The following is a 26,741-nucleotide window of genomic DNA, read 5'->3' on the forward strand; positions in this document are numbered from 1 at the left end:
ATAAAATAAAATAAAATAAATAAACAATAAAAACAAAGGTCAATCAAATGGACCAATATGGCAAGGCCGGGATGGTCCACTTGGTATAGTAAATCCGTTGGGCATCTATCTTGGCCTTCAGACAATAATTCTGATGGGAAAAGAACCAAACGGGACAGAGGGAAAAAAAAAAAGTTTAGGCTCTGGCTGCTGGGCTGGAGTCAACATACAATCATTTCTAACGTCAATCTGGGTTCTCACCAACTTTATGTAAGCATGATGCAGATGGATTTGCAGATACTTACAAAATATGAATGTCACATTATCAGTAGTTTTTTTTTCTTGCCTTTTTACTAGTTTCACTGTTCTTGATATTTAAACACAATAAAAACCGAAGTAATATTTATATCACCACTCCTCAGAGGCTGACAAGCTCTACTACTGAAGTCGCTAGACCTGGGGTATTCAATTAAAATTTAAGAAATTCTAGGTAGAGAAAATTTTCTCAAACAAAACTCCAAAATATCATAAAGTTCCACATGCATTATAATTCACTGCAATCTATATTTGAAGTACCCTAAGAGTTGTATCAGTGTTGATATACACTAAACAACTAGATAAATAAACAAAGTACAATGAAACAGTTTTTCAATAAAGTTTATTGTTAATTTCTAAACAAATTGGTGTTTCTCTGGTACTAAAATAATAATAAACATTCTTTTTTTTCCATTTAAAAAAAATAAGGTTTGCATTCAAAAATAAAAAAGTTTTGAAAAGTTGTTGGCAAATAACGTGCTTAATTTAAAATAATAATTAGATCTTCTACTTTTGGTCTTTTTCTTTAACTATATTTCACATGTAGCCCATCTCAGTTTTAACCACCTTCCATCTGTTTCCCAGACTTACTTTTTTGGTTTACACATGCTCTAAAACAGGATTTGATTTCCAAAGTGGCATCACACTGGTCTGTTTACATACATTGTAGATAAAAGCAGCACAGATTAAAATAACGCTACTGTAAATACAAGAAAACTTGAGCAAAGCAAAACAGAAATGGCCTCTTAAAAGAATCCAGGCCTTCACCCCTGTGAGAATTTCTGAAATGTGCTGGACAAGACTTTATGGAGTAGGCTTGACTTCTTGATGCATGCTTAATCATCCAGGTAAGTAAATCCCAAAAAGTTGATTCTGTTCATCTGAAAGTAGCGTTTTCAGTGGGAGAAACATTTCGTCACTAATGGTAGATGGACTGATTCACATATAGCGCTTTTCTACTCTCCTGGAGTACTCAAAGCGCTCTATACAACACGCCGCATTCAGCAATATACACCCATTCACACACAAGCACTGTTATCTATACTTTCAGTGCTTACTAACTGTCATTTATACACATTTATACTCCAATGGATGCATCTAGAACAAGTCGGGGTTAGTATCTTGCCCAAGGATATTTGGCATGCAAACTAGGAGAGCCAGGGATTGAATCGCCAACCTTCCAATCAGCAGCTGATCTGCTCTACCGCCTGAGCTAAAGCCACTAATCCAAGTGACTTCTTTAGTCTCAGCTGACTGCAGGTTTCCTCAACCTTATAAATAGTACATTCAGCCTCCAACATCAGCATGGGGGAGAGGAAGGCACTCACATCCCTCAGTAATGACAACAACATTATCATCCTTCCGGCAGACAAGGGTAGGTGCACAGATTTGCTAAACCAGAAAGACTATCATGAGAAAATTTTGTCATTGCTCAGTGACGAAATACTTATGAGCCCCTGAAACGAGACCCAGGAAGTGGCTACAGGAAGAGGGTAATAGACTGTCTGAAGCAATTAGAACAAGACAAGGCTATTGACCGGACCTCATACCACAGGCTGTACCCAGGGGAATCTACACCAAGTCTGTATGGTTTGCCAAAAATACATAAGCAGGGTGCACCTTTAAGACCGATTGTCTGCATGATCAACTCGGTCACCTATAACATCTCCAAGTTTCTGGCTTCGATCCTCAACCCGCTGGTGGGCAGCTCTGAACACCACATCCAGAACAGCCTGGATTTTGTTGAGAAGGTGAGAGATGTCATTATGGAGGCAGATGAAACCATGGTCTCGTACGACGTTACATCTCTCTTCACTTTTTTTTTTTTTTTTTTTTTTTTTAATAAACCTGTCCCGTTTGGTTCTTTTGCCATCAGAATTATTGTCTAAAGGCGAAGAAAGATGCCCAACGGATTTACTTTACCAAATGGACCATCCCAGCCTTGCCGTAATGGTCCATTTGATTTACCTTTTATTGTTTATTTTATTTTATTTTGTTTTATTTTTTTTTACTTGCTAGATACGGGACAGGGGAAAAGAAAAGGGAGAAAGAAAGAGGGGGAAAAAAAAAAAAAAAAAAAACAGCGGAGAAGAGGGACGGGGATAAAGGGCAAAAAACAAAAACCAACAAAATAAGCAGACAAAAAATACATATATCGATCACCTGGATCACCTGTTGAGAAAGAAAAAAGAAAACAAGCAGAAGAAAACGAGAGTAATAGAATAAACAACATCACAATGATATATGGGAATATAACACTACATACTTAATATTAAACATTATTGTGCAGCACGTAAGATCGACAGCGCACAGTGTGCTTTGAGGTAGGAGCCAAAAAGGGTGTAGTTTGTGTGTGTGATCACCTGTGTGTACACCTGTGAGCATGAGCGCGCTTGTATTTAAAAGGTTCCTTAATGTAATGATCTGCTAGAGGGTGTGGGGGGCCACAGTCCCATCCTCCAGGGCATGAAGCAGGTATGGAGGAGATCAAAACTCCAGACATCCAGAGGCCCCCAGAACACAAGAGACCAAGGAAGACCAACAGAGGGGCAGCCGCGCCACTGTCCCAGAAAGAGCTGAGGAGAGTCCCAGATGAGGGATCACTCAGCAGCCGCGGAGCAGAAGCCAGGGGGGGTTGCAGTGACGTGCCCGTGAGCTCCGCCGGCAGCCAGCTGTGCCTGAGTGACCGAGCCCCAGGCCGAGAGGCCGAGGGCACCCCACCCCCGAAGTGGCCCGAGCGAGCCCCAGGTTCCAGGCCCCGATAAGCAGCCACCAAGGAGTGAGCCGGTGTGTACCCGGACGCCCACCCCCGGACACAAAGAACCACCAACGCATCGATGTCTGAGGGCGTCTGCCACCGGCAGGGGAAGTGGTGGGGGGAGATAGGCCTCCAAACCTTGGAGGGCCTGAGATGTCCCCAGAGAGGTGGCGTCTGATACCCAACCTGACATATAGACACAGACATACAGGCACACACAGATACAAACATCCATTCCCACCCTCATGCTCTCATAGGCAATTACTCCACACTCAACCAACGTGAAGACAGACATAAAGAGACGCTGTACACAATCACACTCCCCAAGCGTACTCTAAGAACCGGGTCTAGGTACCCTTGCCCCTGGAGGGGGAAACTGCACCCAGACCCAGGTGGTGTTACCCTTTTCCCTGCAGTGGGGAGAAGCAGACTGCCCCGACTCCGCAGCAGCAGGGAGGCCCCACACACCAGACCCCAGTCGGACGGCCAACTCCTCCTCCTAGCCCCCCCGCTCCAGCAGGCCGCAGAGACCGGGGGTGTGAGAAGACTCCAAACCTCCCTCTACCCGCTCATATGTAGTGTTGATGTATATGTGTTCTAAGGTGCAATTAAAACCCAGGAGGGCATGGAGCTACCTGCCAGAGAGCAGCAGGTAAGCGCATAGCCCCTCCTGATAACCCTCAATGTCTACTTGTATTTAAAATTGAGAGGTGGGCAACGACGCCAGGGGTGAGGTGTACACCCTGATGGTAATTTGGAGTCCGTGTTGTGAGCCCACCCCCAAGATCCTATATGTATGTGTTATGAGAGTGTGAGTAATGTGAATGTCTAAGTTGTGAGATAAAATTGAGGCAGAGGCAGCCAGAAGGGGACAGAGGGGGGGGATGCCTCCTCTGCACCATGGTGACACACCCCTACCCCAAGGCCCTGCATGTGTGGGTGATTGTGGTGGAGCGGGAAGAGGGAGGCAGCTGGAGATGGGGAGGGAAGAAAGGGAGGGGCAAGTGACCCCTCCCTGGGGCCAGCTCCCCCGCTGACCCCAGTAGGCACCCCCATGCTCTGCAACCCGCCAGGGAAAGGGGGCCCAGGCCACATCTCTCTTCACTTGCATCCCAGTCACGGAAGCGTTGGAGGTAGTCCGTTAGAGATTACAGGATGACACCAACCTCAGCAACAGGACCACTCTCAGCATCGACCAAATGTGTTTGAACTGTGTCTTCATTCCACCTACTTCACGTACAAGGGTCAGTTCTACAGGCAGAAACATGGGTGTGCCATGGGCTCCCCAGTTTCACCCATCGTGGCCAATTTGTACATGGAAGAAGTGGAAAAGAGGGCTTTTCTCCTACCCTGGAAAACTACTAAGTCATTGGTTCAGATATGTGGATGACACCTGGGTGAAAATCAAATCTCAGGACGTACTACAATTCACAGATCACATTAACTCGGTGGACCGACACATCAAATTCACCAGGGAGGATATGAAAAGTGGCAGGTTAGCCTTCTTAGACTGTGAGATTTCCATCAGTAATGGGGGACGTAAACCTACACATACGGATCAGTATTTAAGGTTTGACTCTCATCATCCACTGGAGCACAAACTGGGTGTCATCAGGACGCTACAACACAGAGCGAACACCATCCCCACAGACACAGCGGCCAGGGAGGCAGAAGAACAGCACATCAAGAAGGCCCTGAGTAAATGTGGTTATCCCAGCTGGACTTTTGTCAGAGCTGGAAAGGCTCCTAAAGAAAGCTCCAGCAGATCCAGGAGAGAAGGACAACCGCTGCCCAAGCAAAAACCTGTAGTGATCCCATATGTGTCAGGAGTATCGGAGCAGCTGAGACACAGTTTTTTCTAAACACCGGGTCTCTGTGGCTTTTAAACCCCAAAATACACTGCGCAAAAATTATTCCACCCCAAGGATCGGGTCCCCCGACACAAACAGAGTAACATAGTGTACGCTGTTAAGTGCCAGGAGGATTGCCAGGATTTCTACATCGGGGAAACCAAACAACCTCTGGCAAAGCGGATGGCACAACACAGAAGAGCTACCTCATCAGGCCAGGACTCTGCAGTCTATTTACACCTACAGGCCAGTGGACACTCTTTCAATGATGAGGATGTACACATCCTGGACAGGGAGGAACGCTGGTTTGAGCGCGGAGTCAAGGAGGCCATTTACGTGAAAAGGAAAAGACCATCTCTGAATCGAGGAGGGGGCCTAAGGGTACATCTTTCGCCATCTTACAATGCTGTGATTGCAGCCATTCCCCCAACTCTCTGTGAATGGTGATCAATGGCATTTGATCAATGATCAATGATCAATGGTCATGAGAATTTGCATATTAATGATCAAGGAACTGACTTCACAGCCCATTGTTCCTTCAGTGGACTAGAGTCAGTCATTGTCCAAATGTACTGCTTATAAGATTTGGGGAAACCTGCAGTCAGCTGAGACTGAAGAAGTCACTTGGATGAGTGACGAAATGTTTCTCCCACTGAAAATGCTACGTCCAGATGAACAGAATCAACTTTTGGGGAGTAGACTTGACTCTTCCATCATCAACACATGATTATGGCAAAATCTGGATGGATTTAAAAGCAGTGACATTGTATCAGCTCATCAAAATGCCATCATCAAAGCTAATGGTGCTCCTCTCTTCACTTTTGTTAATATATTTTCTAAATATAGAATATTAGAAGAATAATATATCACTTACCTTCATGCACACAGATCTCTGAAGAAATCCGATGCCAGATGTCCATCTGTGTGGTTACACAGCGATAGCAGTCAGGCTTAGGGGAAGTACTTTGGATGATGACGTAGAAGAGACCATTTTCTTTTCGGTCCTTTAGCGTCTTAGAAGGAAGAGTTTTGTTATCACTGTCCCACCACTCAACTTTAGGTTTAAAATAAGCACCTGGAACTTCACATTGCAGCTGCCCTTTATTTTTAAGTATTGTGACATATGGCTTTGGAGAAGCACCTGTGAACACATGATAGACAACAAACATACATGGTTAGCAATCTAAGACTATGAAATTGTAATATTAAGGATCTCGACACGACTGTTGTGTGGGGCACTATATAAATAGAATAGAATTGAATACTCAAATGTTTCAAAGCGTACAAGTGGATCACAATGTGTTTAAGAGCAAAGAAAAGAACAGTAAAAACTTAATAATAACTCCAGCATGATTTAAGATCACTGTACAGTTTTTACTACAAACAAGAGTTGTAATTTATGAGTTTGGAAAAAATCTTCCAGAGAAAGAAAAAACTGCTGTGTTAGAGCAGCTAGTTTACATAACCACCAGCAATAACAACATAAACAATACAAAGAAAACAAACACTAAAGTCTAAATAATGAACAAATATAGCTACAGCTATTTTTAAAAACAAAATTTACCCTTTGTCAGTTGTGAGGTTATGCATATCAGGACATAATAAAAAATAATCTGGTCCACGCAAGGTTCTAAAATGATTCAAATAAAATCATCAGATTAACAATAACATGACATGTTACATAGTATCATTATTTATCATATTTATTTAACAAAAACTAAATTAAAATTCAGAATCAGTGGGTGGAAAGATAAGTAAACCCTTACTGCTTCTACAAGAACTTAGACGGTAGGTAGCAGCCAGTTGCTGATAATCAGTTGCATTTGATTAATTGATCATCGCTAAGTGTGAGGTGCTCTATAATACCAGAAGTTTTGGCTATTTGCACCCGATGTGTGTTAGCATGTGTCATGGGGGAAGGGGGAAAGACAGCAGCAATAATCTTAGAGGAGAAACTGTTGCTCACATCAATCTAGGAAGGGTTAAAGGGCATTGCAAGCAGTTTGAAATCTATCATTTTTAAAATGGAGAATATTCAAGCCAGATGTCAATCTTTCCAGGGGTGGACATCCCAGAAAATTCATCCCAAGTTCATGCACAGCACAATTAGAAAAAGACTGAACAAGTATGGCTTGTTCGTAAGAACTGCCAGAAGAAAGTCTGTTTTCTCATTGCACGGCAGCACGGCTTAGGTTTGCAAAGCTACATGATATAAACCACAATACTTCTGCAACAATGTCCTGTGGACAGATGACACCAAAGTGGAGATGTTTGATAATAATTCACAACACCACATTTGGGGAAAGCCAAAGATAGGATATCAGCCCAAACCCCTCATTGCAATGTCAGCACAGTGGAGGGCTGATGATTTCAGGCTTGCAATCATTGAGTCAACATTGAACTCCTCTGTATAACAAAGTATTCTACATAATATTACAGAAGCTCAAGCTGACACTATTCCAGGACATAAAAGGACAATGATCCCAAGCACAGCAGCAAATTTCCAACAAAATGGCTGAAAAAAAAAGCAATTGCAATTGCCTGAAGTCCAACCTCAACCTAGCTGAAATGCTGTGGCAGAACCTTAAAGGTACAGTTATACAGTCGTTTTTTGTTTTTGTTTTTTTTTTAGGTTATTTAATGAAAAACAACTAAATATGCACTTGTTAGTGTGTAATTATGTCTTCTTACAAATTGATGGTTTCTCATAAATTTAGAAATAATCCATTAAAATTCACAGGAGTGGAAGCCGTTAGTGGAAGTCACCATGCTGAGGAGACTGCTACAAATATTTTCAAGCAGCCTTACAGAACAATTAGAAAAGGTGTGTGTGTTTTTTGTTTTTTCTTTGACAAAAAAATGATTTCACCTCCTAAAATTTTTATTTGCAAGCATCATTTTCATAAGAGAAAGCTACACATGGAGTTTAAACAACAAAAAAGTTAGTCTTTTTTTATTATTATTATGTATTTGTCCTACAGCCACCACTGTAGCTGGGATTAGGCAGGATTAGGTAAGAAAATAGAATTCATTTAACTGCGATCTGCAGTCTACAGCGATCTGACACTCTGTGGTAAGATTTTCTATACTGCACCTTTAAGACCTCTCAGTCAACACTGAGCAGAAGAACATCACATCAAGAAGGCCCTGAGTAAATGTGGTTATCTCAGCTGGACATTTGTCAAAGCTGGGAAGGCGCCTAAAGAAAGCTCCAGCCGATCCAGGAGAGAAGGACAACTGCTGCCCAAGCGAAAACATTTAGTGATCCCGTATGTGTCAGGAGTATCGGAACAGCTGAGACGCATTTTTTCTAAACACCGAGTCTCTGTGGCTTTCAAACCCCAAAACACGCTGCGCAAAAATTAAGTAAACAGAGTAACATAAAGAAATGCCAACAAACTTCAATGAACTGAACCAACATTCTAAAATTCCTGCAACGATGTGAGAGACTGATTAAACTCATACAGAAAATAAATTCAGGTTACAGTTGCCAAAGGTGGTTTTTCATACACTGCTTCTGCTTTTTGTCTTGTGTTACTGTTGTTCATCTCAGTTTGTATTTACTTATCTTGAAGATCTGCTAAGGACCAGAGGCTTGTTTTTAACTATTTCCTAAACCACAACACTTATAATTAACTGTCTACTTTCTTTTCAACATGACTGTGTATATCGGATACGTTCACATATACAGAGAGGAGAATGTAAACATCGGTGACATCGTCACAAACAAGACTCACCGGTGACATTTCGGACCTTTAATACGGGCTCTGAAAGGAAAAAGAAACACACATGTTAGAGGTGACTGTGGTCTCATCAATTTGGCAGTCAAATTAAACTGGAGAAAAGAAATCCAGAGGTGTTAACCTGTTATATTAGATTTTTCTTCTAAATCCTAAACTAAAACAAAAGAAGGTACAATCACACATTTCACACATGTCCTGATACATTTAAACAAGAGGCAGGTTTTGATTGTGGACGTGTTATAATCACACGGTCAGAAAACAATTTGAACAGCTGTGTCTATCATATATAAGTAAAAATGAACATTTATTTATTAAGTGTTTATAGCTGCATTCACACAGAATTATTTTGTTTACTGAAAACTATGGACACTTCAGATCTTTGATAAGTAGACAAGTGCAGGACCCACATGCACATGGGAAGGTCTCAGGTTTGTTCACCAAATATTGCAAATATCACTGCAGGTGTGCTGTAGAGGTGAGGCCCTGCCAGATGTGCATGCTGACTGTTTCATCTGTAAATAATCAGCTGAGTTGTAACAGCACTCACCAACAACAAGCTCAATGCGGAAGATTTTTCTTTCTGGCTGCAGATCTGGAAAAATACAGGTATATTGTCCACTGTCCTCCAGCCGAGTTTTATTTATTCTTATTGAGGCGTTGCCATTCTTTAGTTCTTTTGAAAAATGTGAGACTCGACCTTTAAACTGCTCATCTTGACCGTGGAGGCCATTATTGTAATAGCTGCCGTTATCATACAGGAACACCTCCTTTTGAAGAAGTGTTCCTTTCTTCTTCCAGTCAAACTTCATTGACTCAATGTTCACACTGGAGACGAAGGAACAGGGTAAAATGACATCATCATCTTCCTGCACAGTTATGTTGGTATCAGGTGGTCCTGAAAAACAATACATGAATTAAACCATGTGTTCACACACAGAGTGATGAGGATCGAAAGAAAGTCAAATATCAGTCACGGACATTCGAGCAGAAGGAAGTTGGCATAAAGCAGAGTTGTAGAAACTTTGCCATGCTACATTTCAGAAGCTAAAAAAGTTAATTCTTGGTTTGTATCCATTATGAACATAACAAAAGGATTAAGTTTAATTTCAGAAAAAAAACTTTCAGAAAAGAAATCACAAAAATACCATTTGCAATTGCAAAGCTTTTTTTTCTTTTCTTTTTTTACCGTAAAAATCACATTTGTTCAGTTTAGTTCCCCTTCATATTTTCCTGTTGTCATCACAGTCCCACCTGCAGCCCCACAGAGTGAGAGTGACTGGTTTAAATGGAGGCTGAAGGAGCTGAAGCGCTTGTTTCAGACAGAATGAACCCAGAGGCTGCACCAAGACCCAGCCTGAGATAACAAACAAAACAGGAAGCAGCGCCCTGACACCACACATACACCTTAAAACATATTCTAAGGAAATAATGAGTATCTCTAAAAACTGATCACCAACAGAGACAAAAGTTTCGTTTCATTGTTGAAGATGCTGCACATTAATCTGCCGTCTTATTATTTTACTCTAAAACGCGGCTGCGTTAAAAGCTGATGTCACAGGTGTAGATGCCGCAGTCATGCACCCTGAGCAGCGTTAAAGCTCCATCCGCTGCTCTGAAACGTGACTGCGCCGGCACACATGATCAGTCTAAATCAGTGAGTTTCTTACCGGATTCAGCAGCAAACGTCATTCCGGACAAATTCAGGAAACAGAAGCTCAGAATCAGCAGTGGTAGAAGCTCCATGTCTGCAGAAACCCTCAAACGTTCAGACGTTACAGGATCTCTTATAAAAACAGGAGCTCGGAGCCACTCCTCTCAGCGCACTGACGCGCTCCAAAACACTTTGAGTTTCTATTCTCTTAAAGTAGTAAAGCATAATTACACTTCCGGTGCAACATTAGACTGAACTTGTTTAATAACAGGTACACAGAAACGCGGACTGGAGAGAGATTAATGAGCAGAGATGACAGATTATTGTAAAAATGTTTGGCAAAAGCTGAGATAAATGGAAGGGACCCCTCTTACCCCCAGACTTTAAAGTCATAGAGATTTTAGAGACAGCCTCATCTGACCTGCAGTAATGAGGAAAAGAAAATTAAAGTTGGCAAAACTGCATTTCCTCTAGTGGCAATTTGTGGCTGGTCCTGCTAGCTACGGATTTAAAATCCTGCTCCTCATTTACAAGGTCTTGAATAATCAGGGCTCGTCGTATCTTAATAAGCTCATGGTATCCTATAACTCCATTAGAACTCTCACACCATCCATCCTCCTCTCTCTCTCATTTAAAACAAAATTTGAAATGAACATAAGAAACACATTTAATTCAGCGCGCTTTATGAAAATTGCTTCTATTAAACGCGACCAGATGCAATGGGTATATATTTCTGTCTGCATTCAGGAATGCACAATTACCCAGCCATGAACCACGGTTTATAGTACACTCGGTGAGGTTCTCATGTATCTGAATGGTGGGAAATAACACGTTTTACATTCTGATGCCAACAGATCCACCCACCTTCTAGAAGAGAGAGACATTCAAATTTCTTTCAAATATAAACTGAATGTATGAAAGGTGAGACTAATCATTCTAAAATTAAAACAAAATTACTACTAATCTCAGAATTTTATCTCAAAGTCAAACAGAGGAATGATTTTACAACCCAGGCTATGAAGTCATTAAACAAAAGAAAAAATATCTCAGCTCCACTCTCACTTTCACTTTAAACAACAGATTTCCTGTCAGGAAATTTGATTCCACAACAAGCTGGCCAGACTTCCAAGAACTGACAGCCTTTGAAATAATAATATCTTCATGATGCAACCTCTCTGTTATCAAGAAAACTGTAGGCATTCATGAGAAGTGATAAAACTGACAGGAAGAAGTAAGATTTAGTAGGTTTTTTTTCTTTTTGCACCACTAATCATTTTCACTTTTCATGTGAACAACATGAACAAAAATGTGGAACAAACTAGTTATTCCATCTTTATATTCATCTGTATTCATCGGATGATTCTCTTTTTTCCTGTCCTGTTATTAATGCACCATTAATGCATGGTTAAAACTGATGGCCTGATTAAAATGAAAAACAAAAGGTTGTAGGCAATGAACTTGTATAATGGCAATATTCTTACAATGGCTTTGTATATAAAAGTATACCAATGCTTCATCCTTCGATTATTGAGTGAAGTAAATCCAGCAAGGGTATACAAAGTGCAATGATGAGTCTTGAAGTGTGAGCCTGGTAATACCTTAGGGCAGCATAGTAAATGGGGTCTACTTTAACTATGGTAGTGGGAAAGGCAAATCGATAGACAGCATGACCATAATTGACTTTCGGACCTCTACAGAATGAATTAGTTTAACTAATGAATATTTGGAAACATACAACCAAGAATACAGCACACACTTGTTGTCCCTAGAATATTTAAAAGTAGAATGGGAGGCAGAGCCTTCAGTTTTCAGGCCCCTCTTCTGTGGAACCAGCTTCCAGTTTGGATTCAGGAGACAGACACTATCTCTACTTTCAAGATTAGGCTTCAAACTTTCCTTTCTGCTAAAGCATATAGTTAGGGCTGGACCAGGTGACCCTGAATCCTACCTTAGTTATGCTGCAATAGACGTAGGCTGCCGGGGATTCCCATGATGCACTGGGTGTTTCTTCTTCAGTCACCTTTTTTAATTTTTATACACCTCTTTTTTTTTTTTTTTTTACACCATTTTTATTTATTCATATATACAAATCAGTAATACCAGTGTTTGGCTGACAGTGCAGTCACACACTGCAGCAGTGCCCAGTCCTATTTCATCAGGTATGAAGGAAAGAGAAGCAGCTTAATCTCCTTTCAGACTAAAAACTAAAGGAGACAGAGCTGTTGAAACATCGACAGTTTAGTAATTAAAAAGAAGACCTGACCTATACTCTTAAGATGGAGACACAGTGATCACGGTGAATTGGAGAAGGGGAGGAGGTGTGCTGAACAAATGAGAGCCTGAGAGGCCGATTGAGCAAAGACAGAGTGGGAAGACTGCGTGGGAAACTAAATTCTTTATGTCATAAAGAATAAACCCGAACTGAGCACTTGGGAAAGCTGGCAGAGTGATGACAGATGTTCTCTACTGAACTTATGCTTTGTTTCAGACAGCTCCCAGATTATGAGAAAGTTCAGACTAATAATTCTGCCACAGGACTATTTATCAGAAAGATGAAGTGCAATTCTTTCTCAAATCTGAGATCCTAACTAGACTTTAGAGACAGGTGAAGAAATGGAGAAGAAGGCGGAACAAACAATTCCACCTCAGACTTCCATCCTAAAGCATTCACAGCAGAAATCAGCAGGTTTACAGTCTGATATAATAAATGTTTTTGTTCCCTGTGGTCAGCTTCTCACTTCATACCAACTGTATGCTGGGTGTTTTTGTTTTTAAACAATTTTTATTGTTTACAATTAAGAAGGAAGTGAAGTGGAAGGATGAGATTGACAGGTGTCCCAGCACAGTTGGCTGAAGCTGTCTGCTATGCCTCACCTCCACTAACTGGAGTCACTTTACTGTTTGTACTGTTGGTGCCTTTTGGGAAATTTAATCCAATCATTTTACACTTATTATCACCTGTTGTGTGGAACAGACTGTCCAGCTGTCGTAGGTTTATAGTTTCTGAAATCAATGAGAAGCCATACAATGAAAGTAAAATAAAAGTACACAAAATGTTATTTAATTAAGTAAACAAAGAATTATGGCAATCCAGACATAAGTGATAAACACAAGAGTGAACCAGTTTGTATTTGAATTATTGTATTTGAAATAAACTTTGAAATATAAAAAGTTACTTTGAGAGCCCTGATTGAGCAAATTTAGTATATGTAGCAAATGTAGCAATGGGACCAAAAGTTTCCATTACTTTAGACATAAATTGTCAGGGGCACAAACAGGGACTTATGTAAATTAGAAACATGTTGGAGACATGAGACATAATAAAAAAGATATACAGTTTCATCTGGATAGCAGCGACAACAAATATCATTAAAAGTGCTTAAGATGTGCTGAAGAGGGCAGGATTGTTTCAGATGAGTTCTGGTTTCCACAGGAGAGGAGAGGATCCAGCTGTGTGACCTGTGGAGCCTTCCAGCTGTCACAGGGTGAGAGGCAGGGTACACGCCAACACATGGAGACATTACTTAGATGTTTACCCACAGAGACTCGGGAAGACTCGGGAAGATTGTTATCTTTTGTCGGGATAATCAGGAAGAAGCTTCAAAAGCTTCTCAAGGCTTCACCTGACCATCTCTAAAGTCACACTAAAAGGTTCTGAAAGATGAACAACACAAACTTCTGTAAGAGTCTGTTGTTTTTATATTTCACTCATTTACTATATTTACAATTTTGTTGATAACACAAATTCTATCAAAAGTGAAAAAAAAATCATTCTGTCTGTGATGAACAATTACTCTGTGTAATTTTAATAACGATGTGAACATGGAGTGTTGTAGCTCAGTGCATACTAACCTGTCGTGGATCTGGTGTTTTTGATTTGGGACTTTATATTTTTAATTGTTATCAAGTATACTGTGAATTCTTAGTTTGCCTTTCATGTTCTGTTTTAGAGCTTTCACTAATTACAGGGGTGTCCAACTCCAGGCCTCCAAATCACAGACAAACACTATCCCACATTCTTGATTTTTAATTTACAAACACTTCTTACAATGACTAACTACTCAGGACATTTTGGAGATGTTAGCTCTTTATACTTTTTACTGGTCTTGTACTTCCTGTTGTCACCAAAAATTTCCCATGTGTGGGACTAATAAAGGTTTATCTTATCTTATCAGTAAATGATCAAATTAAGGTTTAAATGATGGAAATGTGACTATGTACTGCATATATTAACATGAGGTAAGTTACAGTGTCTTCATCACTACACGGGGATTTTAAAATTGTAATTTATCCCAAAATGTTTTTTCATTAGAAACCAGAGAACAGTCGCACAACAAAAAGAGCCAACATGTCCTGTTGTGATTAAACTCTCAGCTGAATCAAAGACAAAAAACAAAAACAGGTTTCAAATATGATCACTTCTCACTTTTTAAGGTTGTTCAGAGGTGGGAACAGTCTGCAGCGGTGTGGAGCGGCCATTTTCTCTTCTTTGTGAACCTGCAGAAAAAAAGATGAAAATATTCTGAAACACATAACTACACTGGTCACACACTGAGTAAATACGAACAAAGTGTTTATTGTCTCAACAAAAATCAAAGGTTAAGATCTAACATGAGGGAGTTATAAAGAATGTGTGATGTTCCTGCCAACAAATAATGAATGTTGATATAGTACATCAGTAAAACTCACCTTTCTTCAAACAGTATCCTTTAACCTTAAGCACAACAACAACACCAACAGCAATACCAACAAAAAAACCAAAAATAACACCGATGAGTATGGCAGCCCATACAGGAAACCCTGAAACAGAAGAGAAAACATTGGTGTAACTCAGACTGTGACTGCATGTCAGGAACAGACAGCATGTTTAAACAGTGAGCTCAGTGATGTCAGCATGGATCTAACTTCCTGTTTCCTCCTGCTCGTCTCCACAGCTAACAGGCTGGTTCTGCTCTGAGCTGTGAGGATGATGATGTTGGAGCTTCCTCCTCTATGAAGGATGTTTGAATCTCTGGGCTGCTGCTCAGAGACTCCTGCTTACCTCCTGCTGAGCCTCCTTTCCTTAACATTACTTCTAAAAACACATTTTTATAGACCGACTTTAATATGACCTCTTTTTATCATCCTGTAGAAAAATCCAGAATAAATAAAGGCTGAAAACACGCTGTGTGTAAAATGAAGCACCAAATTAATGATTTAGTTTAAGCTGTTAGGATTAAACCTGTTTTTAGACACGAACACTTCACTGTTCCTGTGAGTCATTTACTTTTCACTGCTGTTACACCAGTTTCTAACTCCAGGAAAACAAATCTTCTTTTGCGATTAGCTTTATTTTGAAAAACTGTTGGCTCTTCTGATGAACACGCTGGCACTGAGCACTAACTCTCAAACTAAACTATATGAGAGTGCAGTGAAGCGACCCTTCCTGAATATATGTTTGACATATTTACCAAAAGCTGAGAGTTATTCTTTAACAAAGACACAGCTGTGATCATCTTCATCAGCAGGATAACAAAACTAAAGGACAATTTAAAGAGTTTGTTTTCTGTGTTCTGGTTTCAGATGAAGATGATGATGAAGATTTGATTTCCATATTAGAAATCAGAACTTGGACAGTTTCTTTGCTGCTTTCATTTCCATTTTCTCTTTAAAACCTTTAACCTCTGACAAACTTACAGTGGCTTGCAAAAGTATTCGACCCCCTTGAACTTTTCCACATTTTGTCACATTACAGCCACAAACATGAATCAATGTTATTGGAATTCCACGTGAAAGACCAATACAAAGTGGTGTACACGTGAGAAGTGGAACGAAAATCAGACATGATTCCAAACATTTTTTACAAATAAATAACTGCAAAGTGGGGTGTGCATAATTATTCAGCCCCCTTTGGTCTGAGTGCAGTCAGTTGCCCATAGACATTGCCTGATGAGTGCTAATGACTAAATAGAGTGCACCTGTGTGTAATCTAATGTCAGTACAAATACAGCTGCTCTGTGACGGCCTCAGAGGTTGTCTAAGAGACTATTGGGAGCAACAACACCATGAAGTCCAAAGAACACACCAGACAGGTCAGGGATAAAGTTATTGAGAAATTTAAAGCAGGCTTAGGCTACAAAAAGATTTCCCAAGCCTTGAACATCCCACGGAGCACTGTTCAAGCCATCGTTCAGAAATGGAAGGAGTATGGCACAACTGTAAACCTACCAAGACAAGGCCGTCCACCTAAAGTCACAGGCTGAACAAGGAGAGCGCTGATCAGAAATACAGCCAAGAGGCCCATGGTGACTCTGGACGAGCTGCAGAGATCTACAGCTCAGGTGGGGGAATCTGTCCATAGGACAACTATTAGTCGTGCACTGCACAAAGTTGGCCTTTATGGAAGAGTGGCAAGAAGAAAGCCATTGTTAACAGAAAACCATAAGAAGTCCCGTTTGCAGTTTGCCACAAGCCATGTGGGGGACACAGCAAACATGTGGAAGAAGGTGCTCTGGTCAGATGAGACCAAAATGGAACTTTTTGGCCAAAATGCAAAACGCTATGTGTGGCGGAAAACTAACACTGCACATCACTCTGAACACACCATCCCCACTGTCAAATATGGTGGTGGCAGCATCATGCTCTGGGGGTGCTTCTCTCCAGCAGGGACAGGGAAGCTGGTCAGAGTTGATGGGAAGATGGATGGAGCCAAATACAGGGCAATCTTGGAAGAAAACCTCTTGGAGTCTGCAAAAGACTTGAGACTGGGGCGGAGGTTCACCTTCCAGCAGGACAACCACCCTAAACATAAATTCAGGGCAACAATGGAATGGTTTAAAACAAAACATATCCATGTGTTAGAATGGCCCAGTCAAAGTCCAGATCTAAATCCAATCCAGAATCTGTGGCAAGATCTGAAAACTGCTGTTCACAAATGCTGTCCATCTAATCCAGGGGTGGGCAATTCCAGGTCCCGAGGGCTGGTGTCCTGCAGGTTTTAGATCTCACCTTGGGTCAACACACCTGAATCACATGATTAGTTCATTACCAGGCCTCTGGAGAACTTCAGGACATGTTGAGGAGCTAATTTAGCCATTTAAATCAGCTGTGTTGGTTCAAGGACACATCTAAAACCTGCAGGGACACCGGCCCTCGGTGCCTGGAATTGCCCACCCCTGATCTAATCTGACTGAGCTGGAGCTGTTTTGCAAAGAAGAATGGGCAAGGATTTCAGTCTGTAGATGTGCAAAGCTGGTAGAGACATACCCTAAAACACTGGCAGCTGTAATTGCAGCAAAAGGTGGTTCTACAAAGTATTGACTCAGGGGGCTGAATAATTACGCACACCCCACTTTGCAGTTATTTATTTGTAAAAAATGTTTGGAATCATGTATGATTTTCGTTCCACTTCTCACATGTACACCACTTTGTATTGGTCTTTCACGTGGAATTCCAATAACATTGATTCATGTTTGTGGCTGTAATGTGACAAAATGTGGAAAAGTTCAAGGGGGACGAATAATTTGGCAAGCCACTTTATACTGTATGTAATCGCCCTGAAACCCACAAAAGGAATAATTACAGGTTTATATTATCTTGCAATCAAGAATCTTCAGATTGTGTTCAGGATAACAAATTCTGTAGGACACCCTCTGACCTGTTAAATAACAAGAGATCATGAAATAACAGGTTAAGAAGTAAAAATTGTAAAATTACATAATTTCCTTAGGGATTATTAAAGTGTTCCGATTCGGAAAACAAAGTTTTATCTCCCTCATCTTAGAGTGTGTAACTTCACCACTGCTCTTATCCACTGAGATTGCAAAAACGTTTTTCTTTTTTCTGATCAGCTGTTTTACAGCTAAAACCTTCAGTGAGATTTTGGTCCAATATTTGGCTCAATAGTTATTTTTTTCCCTTTAGGATTTAATGTCCCTGCACACTGCCTCCACCCTCGTCCTCTAACTGCATCAGTAACACTGAGTAACACACTATGCCATCACAGTGTTTGATCTCTGATGTCTTTGAAATCAGGGAAGATAAAATAAACATTACAACAGAAAAAAAAAAAACAGAGTTGAGCACTGCTTACAGAGAGCTCACAGGTTAGCTGCATTAAATAAATAAATGTTCAACTGAAATTAAAATTTTATTATTTTTGCAGCCCTGTTATTTAACAATGTTATAAAGTACATGTTTGCAGGACGCTGGTACTGCAGCACCATAAAGTTTGACCTTTTATTCATTTGAATTTGATTAAATTTGTTGTGTTCAGCTTTTTCTGACACTTGGATTTTTCAGGATAATCTAAACCTGTTTGAAGTCAGTAAATGTTGATGTGTCACACAGCACTGAACTATAATAACTGGTGTTGTAAAGGTAACTAAGAACACAATAAAATCTAAATCAGCATTTTCTGGTTTGTGAATTGTCTGTAAAAGGACATTTCACTGATTTTAGATGTGAACATCTGCAGGTCCGAGGCAGTCATACAGTCATACTGCTGGAAAATGTCGTTTGTGGCTCAGGATCAGCTTTGTAAATATTTAAATACAGTCAGAGTAAATCCATCTATTTCTTCAGCTGCTTCTACAGAAATGTGACTGACACTAGCACAACTGACTAACAATTACCCTTGAGATGAGTTTCGTGATCAATAATATGTAAATTGTCTGGATCACTGATCAATGGCCATGAGTACCATTCACAGAGAGTTGGGGAATGGCTGCAATCACAGCATTGTAAGATGGTGACAGATGGACCCTTAGGCCCCCTCCTCGATTCAGAGATGGTCTTTCCCTTTTCACGTAAATGGCCTCCTTGACTCCGCGCTCAAACCAGCGTTCCTCCCTGTCCAGGATGTGTACATCCTCATCATTGAAAGAGTGTCCACTGGCCTGTAGGTGTAAATAGACTGCAGAGTCCTGGCCTGACGAGGTAGCTCTTCTGTGTTGTGCCGCTTCGCCAGAGGTTGTTTGGTTTCCCCGATGTATAAATCCTGGCAATCCTCCTGCACTTAACAGCGTACACTATGTTACTCTGTTTGTGTCGGGGGACCCGATCCTTGGGGTGGACCAATTTTTGGCGCAGTGTGTTTTGGGGTTTAAAAGCCACAGAGACCCGGTGTTTAGAAAAAATGTGTCTCAGCTGCTCCGATACTCCTGACACATATGGGATCACTACAGGTTTTCACTTGGGCAGCTGTTGTCCTTCTCTCCTGGATCGGCTGGAGCTTTCTTTAGGTGTCTTTCCAGCTTTGACAAAAGTCCAGCTGGGATAACCACATTTACTCAGGGCCTTCTTGATGTGCTGTTCTTCTGCCTCCCTGGCCGCTGTGTCTGTGGGGATGGTGTTCGCTCTGTGTTGTAGCGTCCTGATGACACCCAGTTTGTGCTCCAGTGGATGATGAGAGTCAAACCTTAAATACCGATCCTTATGCATAGGTTCACGATAGACATCAACTTTATATGTTCCCCATTACTAATGGAAATCTCACAGTTTAAGAGGCTAACCTGCCACTTTTTCACCTCCCTGGTGAATTTGATGTGTAGGTCTACCAAGTTAATGCGATCCATGAATTGTGGGAACGTCCTGAGATTTAATTTTCACCCAGGTGTCATCCACGTACCTGAACCAATGACTTGGTGGTGTTCCAGGGTAGGATAGCAAAGCCCTCTTTTCCACTTCTTCCATGTATAAGTTGCCCACAATGGGTGAAACTGGGGAACCCATGGCACACCCATGTTTCTGCCTGTAGTACTGAACCTTGTACGTGAAATATATTAAGGATACATGTGGCGTGGTGTGGTTTGTGTCTCAGTTGCAGGTGGAACGGCGGGTTCAGGGTGCGGTGCCAGGAGAGGCTGACACACACCTGAGCTCCATCATCTAGTCATGGCTTCAGAATAAAAGATGCACTGGGACCTGAGGTGTGGTGTGTGTGCTACAAGCAGGGCAGCTAAAGTTGTTAATTCGGGTTTCACCCAGGACCGGATAGGCACTGGTTGAAAAGCAGCGGTATTCACCTTGGGGTGTCAATCAGAACACACAGGACGCGCAAATCAGGTTATTCCTACTTTACTGTCATTCTTTGGCACAAGAACACAGTAATGCAAATACAGGCTTACTGGTGGTGTACAAAAACTGGTAGGTATGGGTACAAATAAAAAAAATGCAGAATATAATAAACATTGAAGTCATGAATTACAATTCATTAACTCTCTTCCAATCTAACCAGAAATGCAAATGGAAATTCCTATATGAATATCTTTGTGCACAGGTTTTGCACACTACTCACCAAACCTTACAGTACATGACATTAATTGCCAATACACCCAATAATGCCCTATCACAGAACACCAAATCATTTTAGCTTTTGCAAATAAAAACGTGTGCAACCGCAAACGCTGTTGGTGTCGGGTCCGTCATTTCCACAATAAAGTTCCAAGAGCAAACACATTTGTTCCTGGTCATCCTGTAATCTCTTAGTCAGTGGTGCTAGTTTCAGTCATTATGCAAATATACTGGTGATAAGGTTGGGGAAACCTGCAATCAGCTGAGGCTGAAGAAGTCACTTGGATGAGTGAAGAAACATTTTTCCCAATGACAATTCTACGTCCAGATGAACGGAATCAAATTCCTGGGATTTCCTTATCTAGATGATTGAGCATGCATCAAAAAATGTCCTCTTTTACTTTGTGATTTCTGCTCACTTTACACTCCTGTCAGCATCACTTTCTGTTTTTATTTTTATTTTTTAATCTTTTATAACTGTCAGCCCCAAACTCCTTAGTACCTTCAATTATCCAGTCGACCATTTCAGTACATGAAGGCTACATTACGCTGAATAGTCCATTTTGATTTAGAAGGTTCCTAACTGAATAAAGTGACCCTTCTTTAGTCAAGGAGAAAAAAACATTCAGTTCAGAATCAGAATCAGAAGACTTTATTTATCCCCAAAGGGCAATTAACAAACAACAGAGCAGCATAACATTGAAGATAAGGACAATAAGAACAGGCAATAACAGTGAAATAATAAATACACAGAATATACAGTTTTAAAATTACACAGTTTTAAAATTAAAGTGATTAAATAACTGTAAGTGACTAAAAGGGAATAAAGTGTCGGTAGTATAAGAAGTGTGTAGTTTATGTTTCTGGTGTGGGAAATGGTCTTATCGGCTGGAGTTAAAAAGCAGAGTGGCTTTGGGGACAAAGGTGGCTCTCCTCCTCTCAGTCCTGCAGGAAATGCAGCGGAGGCGTCGCCCAGAGGTGAGCCATTGAAATGCGGGGTGAAGAATGTGAGAGGGGTCATTGATGATTTTGGCTGCCTGTCTAAGGGCCTGTTGGCTGAAAACCTGTGCCAGAGTTCTGACAGGCAGGCCAATGATTTTAGAGCACACTGATGCAGTGTGCTGCAGTCTGTTCCTGTTCTGAAGGCTGAGGGAGTGGAACCAGCAGGTGATGGAGAAGGTCATGATGCTTTCCAGGAAGGCATAGTAAAAAGTCATCATGATGGGTGTGCTGACTCCAAAGGAGTTGAGTTTCCTAAGTAGATATAGCTGTTGGTAGAGAATTTCAGGAGGTTGTCAAAGATGGTTCCCAGGTATTTGTACTCCTCAACTACCTCCACTGGTTTCCCGTGGATGGTGGCGGTGACTGAAGCAGCCAGATGCCTCTCCCTACTGGAGAAGGTCACCACCATCTCTTTGGTTTTGCTCACGTTCAGTTCAAGTTTGGAGCTGTCACACCACTCTACAAACTCCTGCAGAGTGGGCTCGTGGTGTTGTGAGGGGCCTGACAGCAGTGACAGGAGAACTGTGTCGTCAGCATATTTAACCAGGTGACAGTTGGGCTGTGTGGATCTGCAGTCATCGGTGTAGAGGATGAAGAGCAGGGGGGAGAGCACACAGCCCTTGGGGGGAGCCAGTGGAGGTGGAACAGAGACCGGAAAGAGACTTGTTGACCTGAACTTTCTGAGTCCTGTTGGTCAAAAAGTCCAATATCCATAGGATTAGCTGATCATCCAGGTGAAATCGGGAGGAAAGTTTAGTGGCCAGGATATGAGGCTACAGAGTGTTGAACACTGATGAGAAATCAGCAAACAGAAGTCTGGCGGAGGAGTCAGGGAGCTCCAGATGTTTGTGGATGGAGTCCAAGATGAAGATTTTTGCATCATTGACACCTCTGCGTGCATGGTAAGCAAACTGGAGTGGGTCCATCAGGGGGTCAGTTGCTCTTACGATGTGCTGTTTTATGATCTTCTCCATGGCCTTCATCATCAGGGAGGTGAGGGCCACAGGACGAAGATCATTCAGAGACTTTGGGTTGTTTCTTTTGGGGATGGGGATGACTGTGGAGTGTTTCCACAGCTGGGGGACGGTGTGACTGTCAATTGAGTGTTGAAATAGAGTCCGGATCACACTTCCTAGTTGCCCTGCACAGTGCCTCAGAACTCGACTGCTGATGTTGTCAGGGCCGGGTGAGCTCCTCTTCCTGGTCCTCCTGAGGGCTCTCACCACGTCCTCAGTCCTGAAGGTGAGTGCAGAGCTGCCAGGTTTGAGTGAGGATCTGGACTCCTCAAGCTGGGCCATGTTGTCCATCTCAAACCTGGTGTAGAAAGCGTTGAGGTCGTCAGGGAGGGGGGAGGGGTTGCTGCCCTCCACCTGGATGGTTCTGGGGGTGGTGACCGCAGTATTCACAGATTCCATGGTTTTGAGGCCCTGCCAGGCTGAGTGGAGGTCCCCTGTGGTGAATTTTTTTTCAACTATGTTTTTATACCCCAGTTTAGCAATTTTTATGGCCCTCTTGACCTCCCTGTTGACCTCCTTTTTGTCTAGTGGAGAGCCAGTGAAGAAAATCCTCTTTTTTTTTCTTTTTTTTTTACTAAGGATTTCCTTGAGTTCCTTGGTGATCCAGGGTTTGCTGTTGGGGTGGATGGAGACTGTTTTTGAGGGGATAAAGAAAGAAGATGATAAGAGAAAGAAGGCTGTCCCAGTCAGTGGCTTCGAAACATCCTTGTAGGGTGAGGATACTTTCCTCTGTCCACTGCTTGATGTTTTTAGTGACCTTTTTAATCCTCTTGATCACTGAGTCCGGTGATAATTGTTCCAGTTTGTACAGAGTGTTGGTGATGTACTCTGTGGCTTTAGCTGCATCAGCTCTGGGGTGGATGTACACCAAGATGATGAAAAGCTGTGGGAATTCTCTGGGGAGGTAGTAGGGGCGCAGGGAAAACCAGAAGCTCGATGTCTGTAGTTCACAGCTTCTCCCTCACAGTGACTGTAGAGCTCCAGTTGTTGTTTACATACAGACACACTCCGCCGCCATGTTGCTTCCCGGTGCATTCGCGGCCTCTATCCAGACGAAGAAGTGGTGAAAAGCATCAATGTGCAGCGCGCTGTTGTTGTCGCTGTTGTTTAACCACGATTCCGTGAATGCCAGAACGGGGGCAGTTCTGTACCCATGCAGGTGGTTGACGCAGACTTGCAGCTCGTCCAGCTTGGAGCGGACGACAGCACATTAGCAAGGATAATGGACGGGAGCGCTCGTTGTTTGTGCGTCTCCCTCTTTAGTCTGGCTCTCACCCCACTCTTCTTTAATCCCCTTCTGGTTACCTTGTTATTGTGAGTTTTTCCGATTTCCGTGTCCACGGAGTATTTTCTCGGGAAAGTAGTCCGTGGAAGCGGAGCGGAAAAGCTGGAGGCCAGGCTGCAGCTGTGGCTGCAGCTGGATGAGAGAGTCCCTGGTGAAGGTGAGCTTGGGGTCATGTCGAGTGTCGAAAACGAGTCCAAAAAATCACAAAAATAAGGAAAAGAAAACAAATATACAGAGTAGATGGCGAAATACAACAATGAAAAGAGCATTAAAGTTAGAAAAAGAACGCAAAACTGTTCAGCTGACTGGCCGGTCGACCGCACGAGCAGCAACCCGGAACCCATTAGTTTGCATTAGTAATCTTACTGTATTGTAGTTTTAGGATTATCATGAGTTAATTTTGACTTAAGTCAGCTGGGATAAGTTATGGATGGAGGAAATTCTACTGCAGTCACATAAATCCTGAACAGTGAGGAGGCAAGGAGTTACATTAAATCATAGCAGGAAACTATAAGTAAATTAAAGGCTTTGGGACAGATTTAGTGAACTAGACAAATTATTGTGATGATGCATTTGCAGAATGAGCTTCTAACAGTATTCTATTATTCATATGTGTATATATATATATATATATATATATATATATATATATATATATATATATACATATCATTATTCCCCACTCGCCCCTGTGGGCGGTTTATCCTTCAAGCTCGGGTCCTCTACCAGAGGCCTGGGAGCTTGAGGGTCCTGCGCAGTATCTTAGCTGTTCCTAGGACTGCGCTCTTCTGGACAGAGATCTCCGATGTTGTTCCCAGGATCTGCTGGAGCCACTCGCCTAGCTTGGGAGTCACTGCACCTAGTGCTCCGATTACCACTGGGACCACCGTCACCTTCACCCTCCACATCCTCTCGAGCTCTTCTCTGAGCCCTCAGTCTTTCTCGAGCTTCTCGTGTTCCTTCTTCCTGATGTTGCTGTCACTGGGAACCACTACATCTATCACTACGGCCGTCTTCTTCTGTTTGTCTACCACCACTATGTCCGGCTGGTTAGCCACCACCATTTTGTCCGTCTGTATCTGGAAGTCCCACAGGATCTTAGCTCGGTCATTCTCCATCACCCTTGAGGGCGTCTCCCATTTTGACTTCAGGACTTCCAGGTTATACTCGGCACAGATGATTAGTGCCTCTGTGCTGTCTTTCAGTCCAGCTTTGTCCAGCCACTGGTAGGATTTCTGGATATCAGCCACATCCGCTATCTGCTGGTGGTGGTTAACATTTGCCTGTGGGATGTCTCGTTCACTCGTTCACTGTACAGGAGGTGGCTGACAACTGTTCCATTCCGTAGTCGGTATCCGTAGCCATTCTTCTCAATGATCTCACTGAGGGGGTTCAGGCCTATGCTGAACAACAGTGGGAACAGGGTCCTATGGTACTGAGGCAGGTTATTGGTCGGTAGTTGAGGGTCCTTGAGGATCAGGACTCTCCGGCCTTTGGTTAGCCATTCTGGGTGTCTCTTGTCAACTAGCAGCTGGTTCATTTGTGCTGCCAGACGCTCGTGGAGTCCCGTCAGTTTCTTCAGCAAGTAGGCGTGAACCATGTCAGGGCCTGGTGCTGTCCAACTCTTCATATTGGAGACCCGTTCTTGGATGTCTGCCATTGTGTAAATAATTCATGTAAATAATAATAAATAATAATGTAAATAAGGAAGAACAAGGAAGAAAACTGAGTTGTGGTCCATTTTTTCCCCAAGGTGAACAAGGGGCACATGAAGTCCTGACTGTCTCAATGAAACAGACAGTGAGATTCATTTATGATCAAATGTGCGACTCGTTTGACCACCAGTCTGATGTGGTTGTAAACACAGCCGGTCAGCCTTCTCTCTACACTCAGCATGCAGCTGGGATAAGCCATAAGAGAAATGTTTATGGCCATGGAGTTGGTCATGTCTTGTTGTGTTGTTACCGTTCTTTGTGGGAAGATGTTCTCGACAATTTACAGGAAGCACATGCTGCTCTGCTTTGTTATCAGACTTTGTACAGCCATGTTCATTATCACATGGCTAACACTAGTGTGTAATAGGCCAAAGATTTGGGTGCTAATTTCTGATCCTCATATTGACCATGTTTTTTTTTGTTTTTGTTTTTTTATATATAATCATATTTTGTATTTACTTTTGCTTTTATACAAAACAGAACAAAAAAAAACAAACAAAAAAAGTCCACAATAAGCAGTCTGAGACATGTAAACGGAAAACTAATACAGTATATATAATTCGGTCTACCAGTCATTTACACATTTCTCCTGACAAACTCAACCCGCCAATGAAGTGGGGCTGCCCCTCTCACTATGGTTTTCTTCAGATCATTAGGTAAGTAATCCAATAGCGGGCGCCATATAGCCAAAAAAATATCATCATTGCCACTTAATTTTGCACTCAGTCTTTCCATTGGTAATACTCTAAAAATTCCTTTATACCACTGAGTTATTGTTGGTGGTTTTTCATTAATCCAATTAAAAAGAATACATTTTCTTGCCAGAAACAGTAATTTACATAGTAGTATATGTTTGTTTTTATCTGGAAATTTGTTCGAAATTGGCAGCCCCAATAGATACTGAGCTGGATCTTTTTGTATTCTGCTTTTAAATATACCTTTTAATTCTTTTGTTACACAGAGCCAGAATTTTGAGATTTTTGAGCAAGTCCAAAGACAGTGCAAGTAGGTCCCCGCCGCAGATTTACATTTAATACATTGTGCAGACCTGCTCGGATCAATTTTATTCAGAAAAATAGGTGTTCTGTACTGTCTATGTAAAATTTTATATTGTATTTCTTTAAATTTGTTACTAAGAAATAAAGAATGCACAGA

At 41.8% G+C, this 26,741-nt stretch overlaps 2 protein-coding genes across 5 annotated transcripts in view; both read right to left on the minus strand.

The window, feature by feature from the left end:
- The window catches only part of LOC134626885 (V-set and immunoglobulin domain-containing protein 1-like), a 92,418-nt gene extending 82,002 nt beyond the window's left edge, over positions 1-10,416 (minus strand). For 2 of the 4 annotated variants that reach the window (XM_063472776.1, XM_063472775.1), the window contains exons 1-3: positions 10,313-10,416; positions 9,193-9,540; positions 8,656-8,669 (exon numbers count right to left, since the gene is read on the minus strand). In XM_063472776.1, the coding sequence (XP_063328846.1) occupies positions 8,656-8,669; positions 9,193-9,540; positions 10,313-10,388 (438 nt within the window). In that variant the 5' untranslated portion in view covers positions 10,389-10,416. Of the gene's footprint in view, positions 1-5,776; positions 6,044-8,639; positions 8,670-9,192; positions 9,541-10,312 lie in introns of all 4 variants that reach the window. The other 2 variants (XM_063472777.1, XM_063472779.1) reach the window with 2 other exon arrangements.
- A 3,041-nt stretch (positions 10,417-13,457) lies between these two features.
- The window catches only part of LOC134626886 (V-set domain-containing T-cell activation inhibitor 1-like), a 37,765-nt gene continuing 24,481 nt past the window's right edge, over positions 13,458-26,741 (minus strand). The window contains exons 5-7 of the mRNA XM_063472780.1: positions 14,986-15,096; positions 14,723-14,793; positions 13,458-13,950 (exon numbers count right to left, since the gene is read on the minus strand). Of these exons, the coding sequence (XP_063328850.1) occupies positions 14,726-14,793; positions 14,986-15,096 (179 nt within the window). The 3' untranslated portion in view covers positions 13,458-13,950; positions 14,723-14,725. The remainder of the gene's footprint in view (positions 13,951-14,722; positions 14,794-14,985; positions 15,097-26,741) is intronic.

This window comes from Pelmatolapia mariae, linkage group LG5 (assembly GCF_036321145.2).
Source record: "Pelmatolapia mariae isolate MD_Pm_ZW linkage group LG5, Pm_UMD_F_2, whole genome shotgun sequence".
Classification (NCBI taxonomy): Eukaryota; Metazoa; Chordata; class Actinopteri; order Cichliformes; family Cichlidae; genus Pelmatolapia; species Pelmatolapia mariae.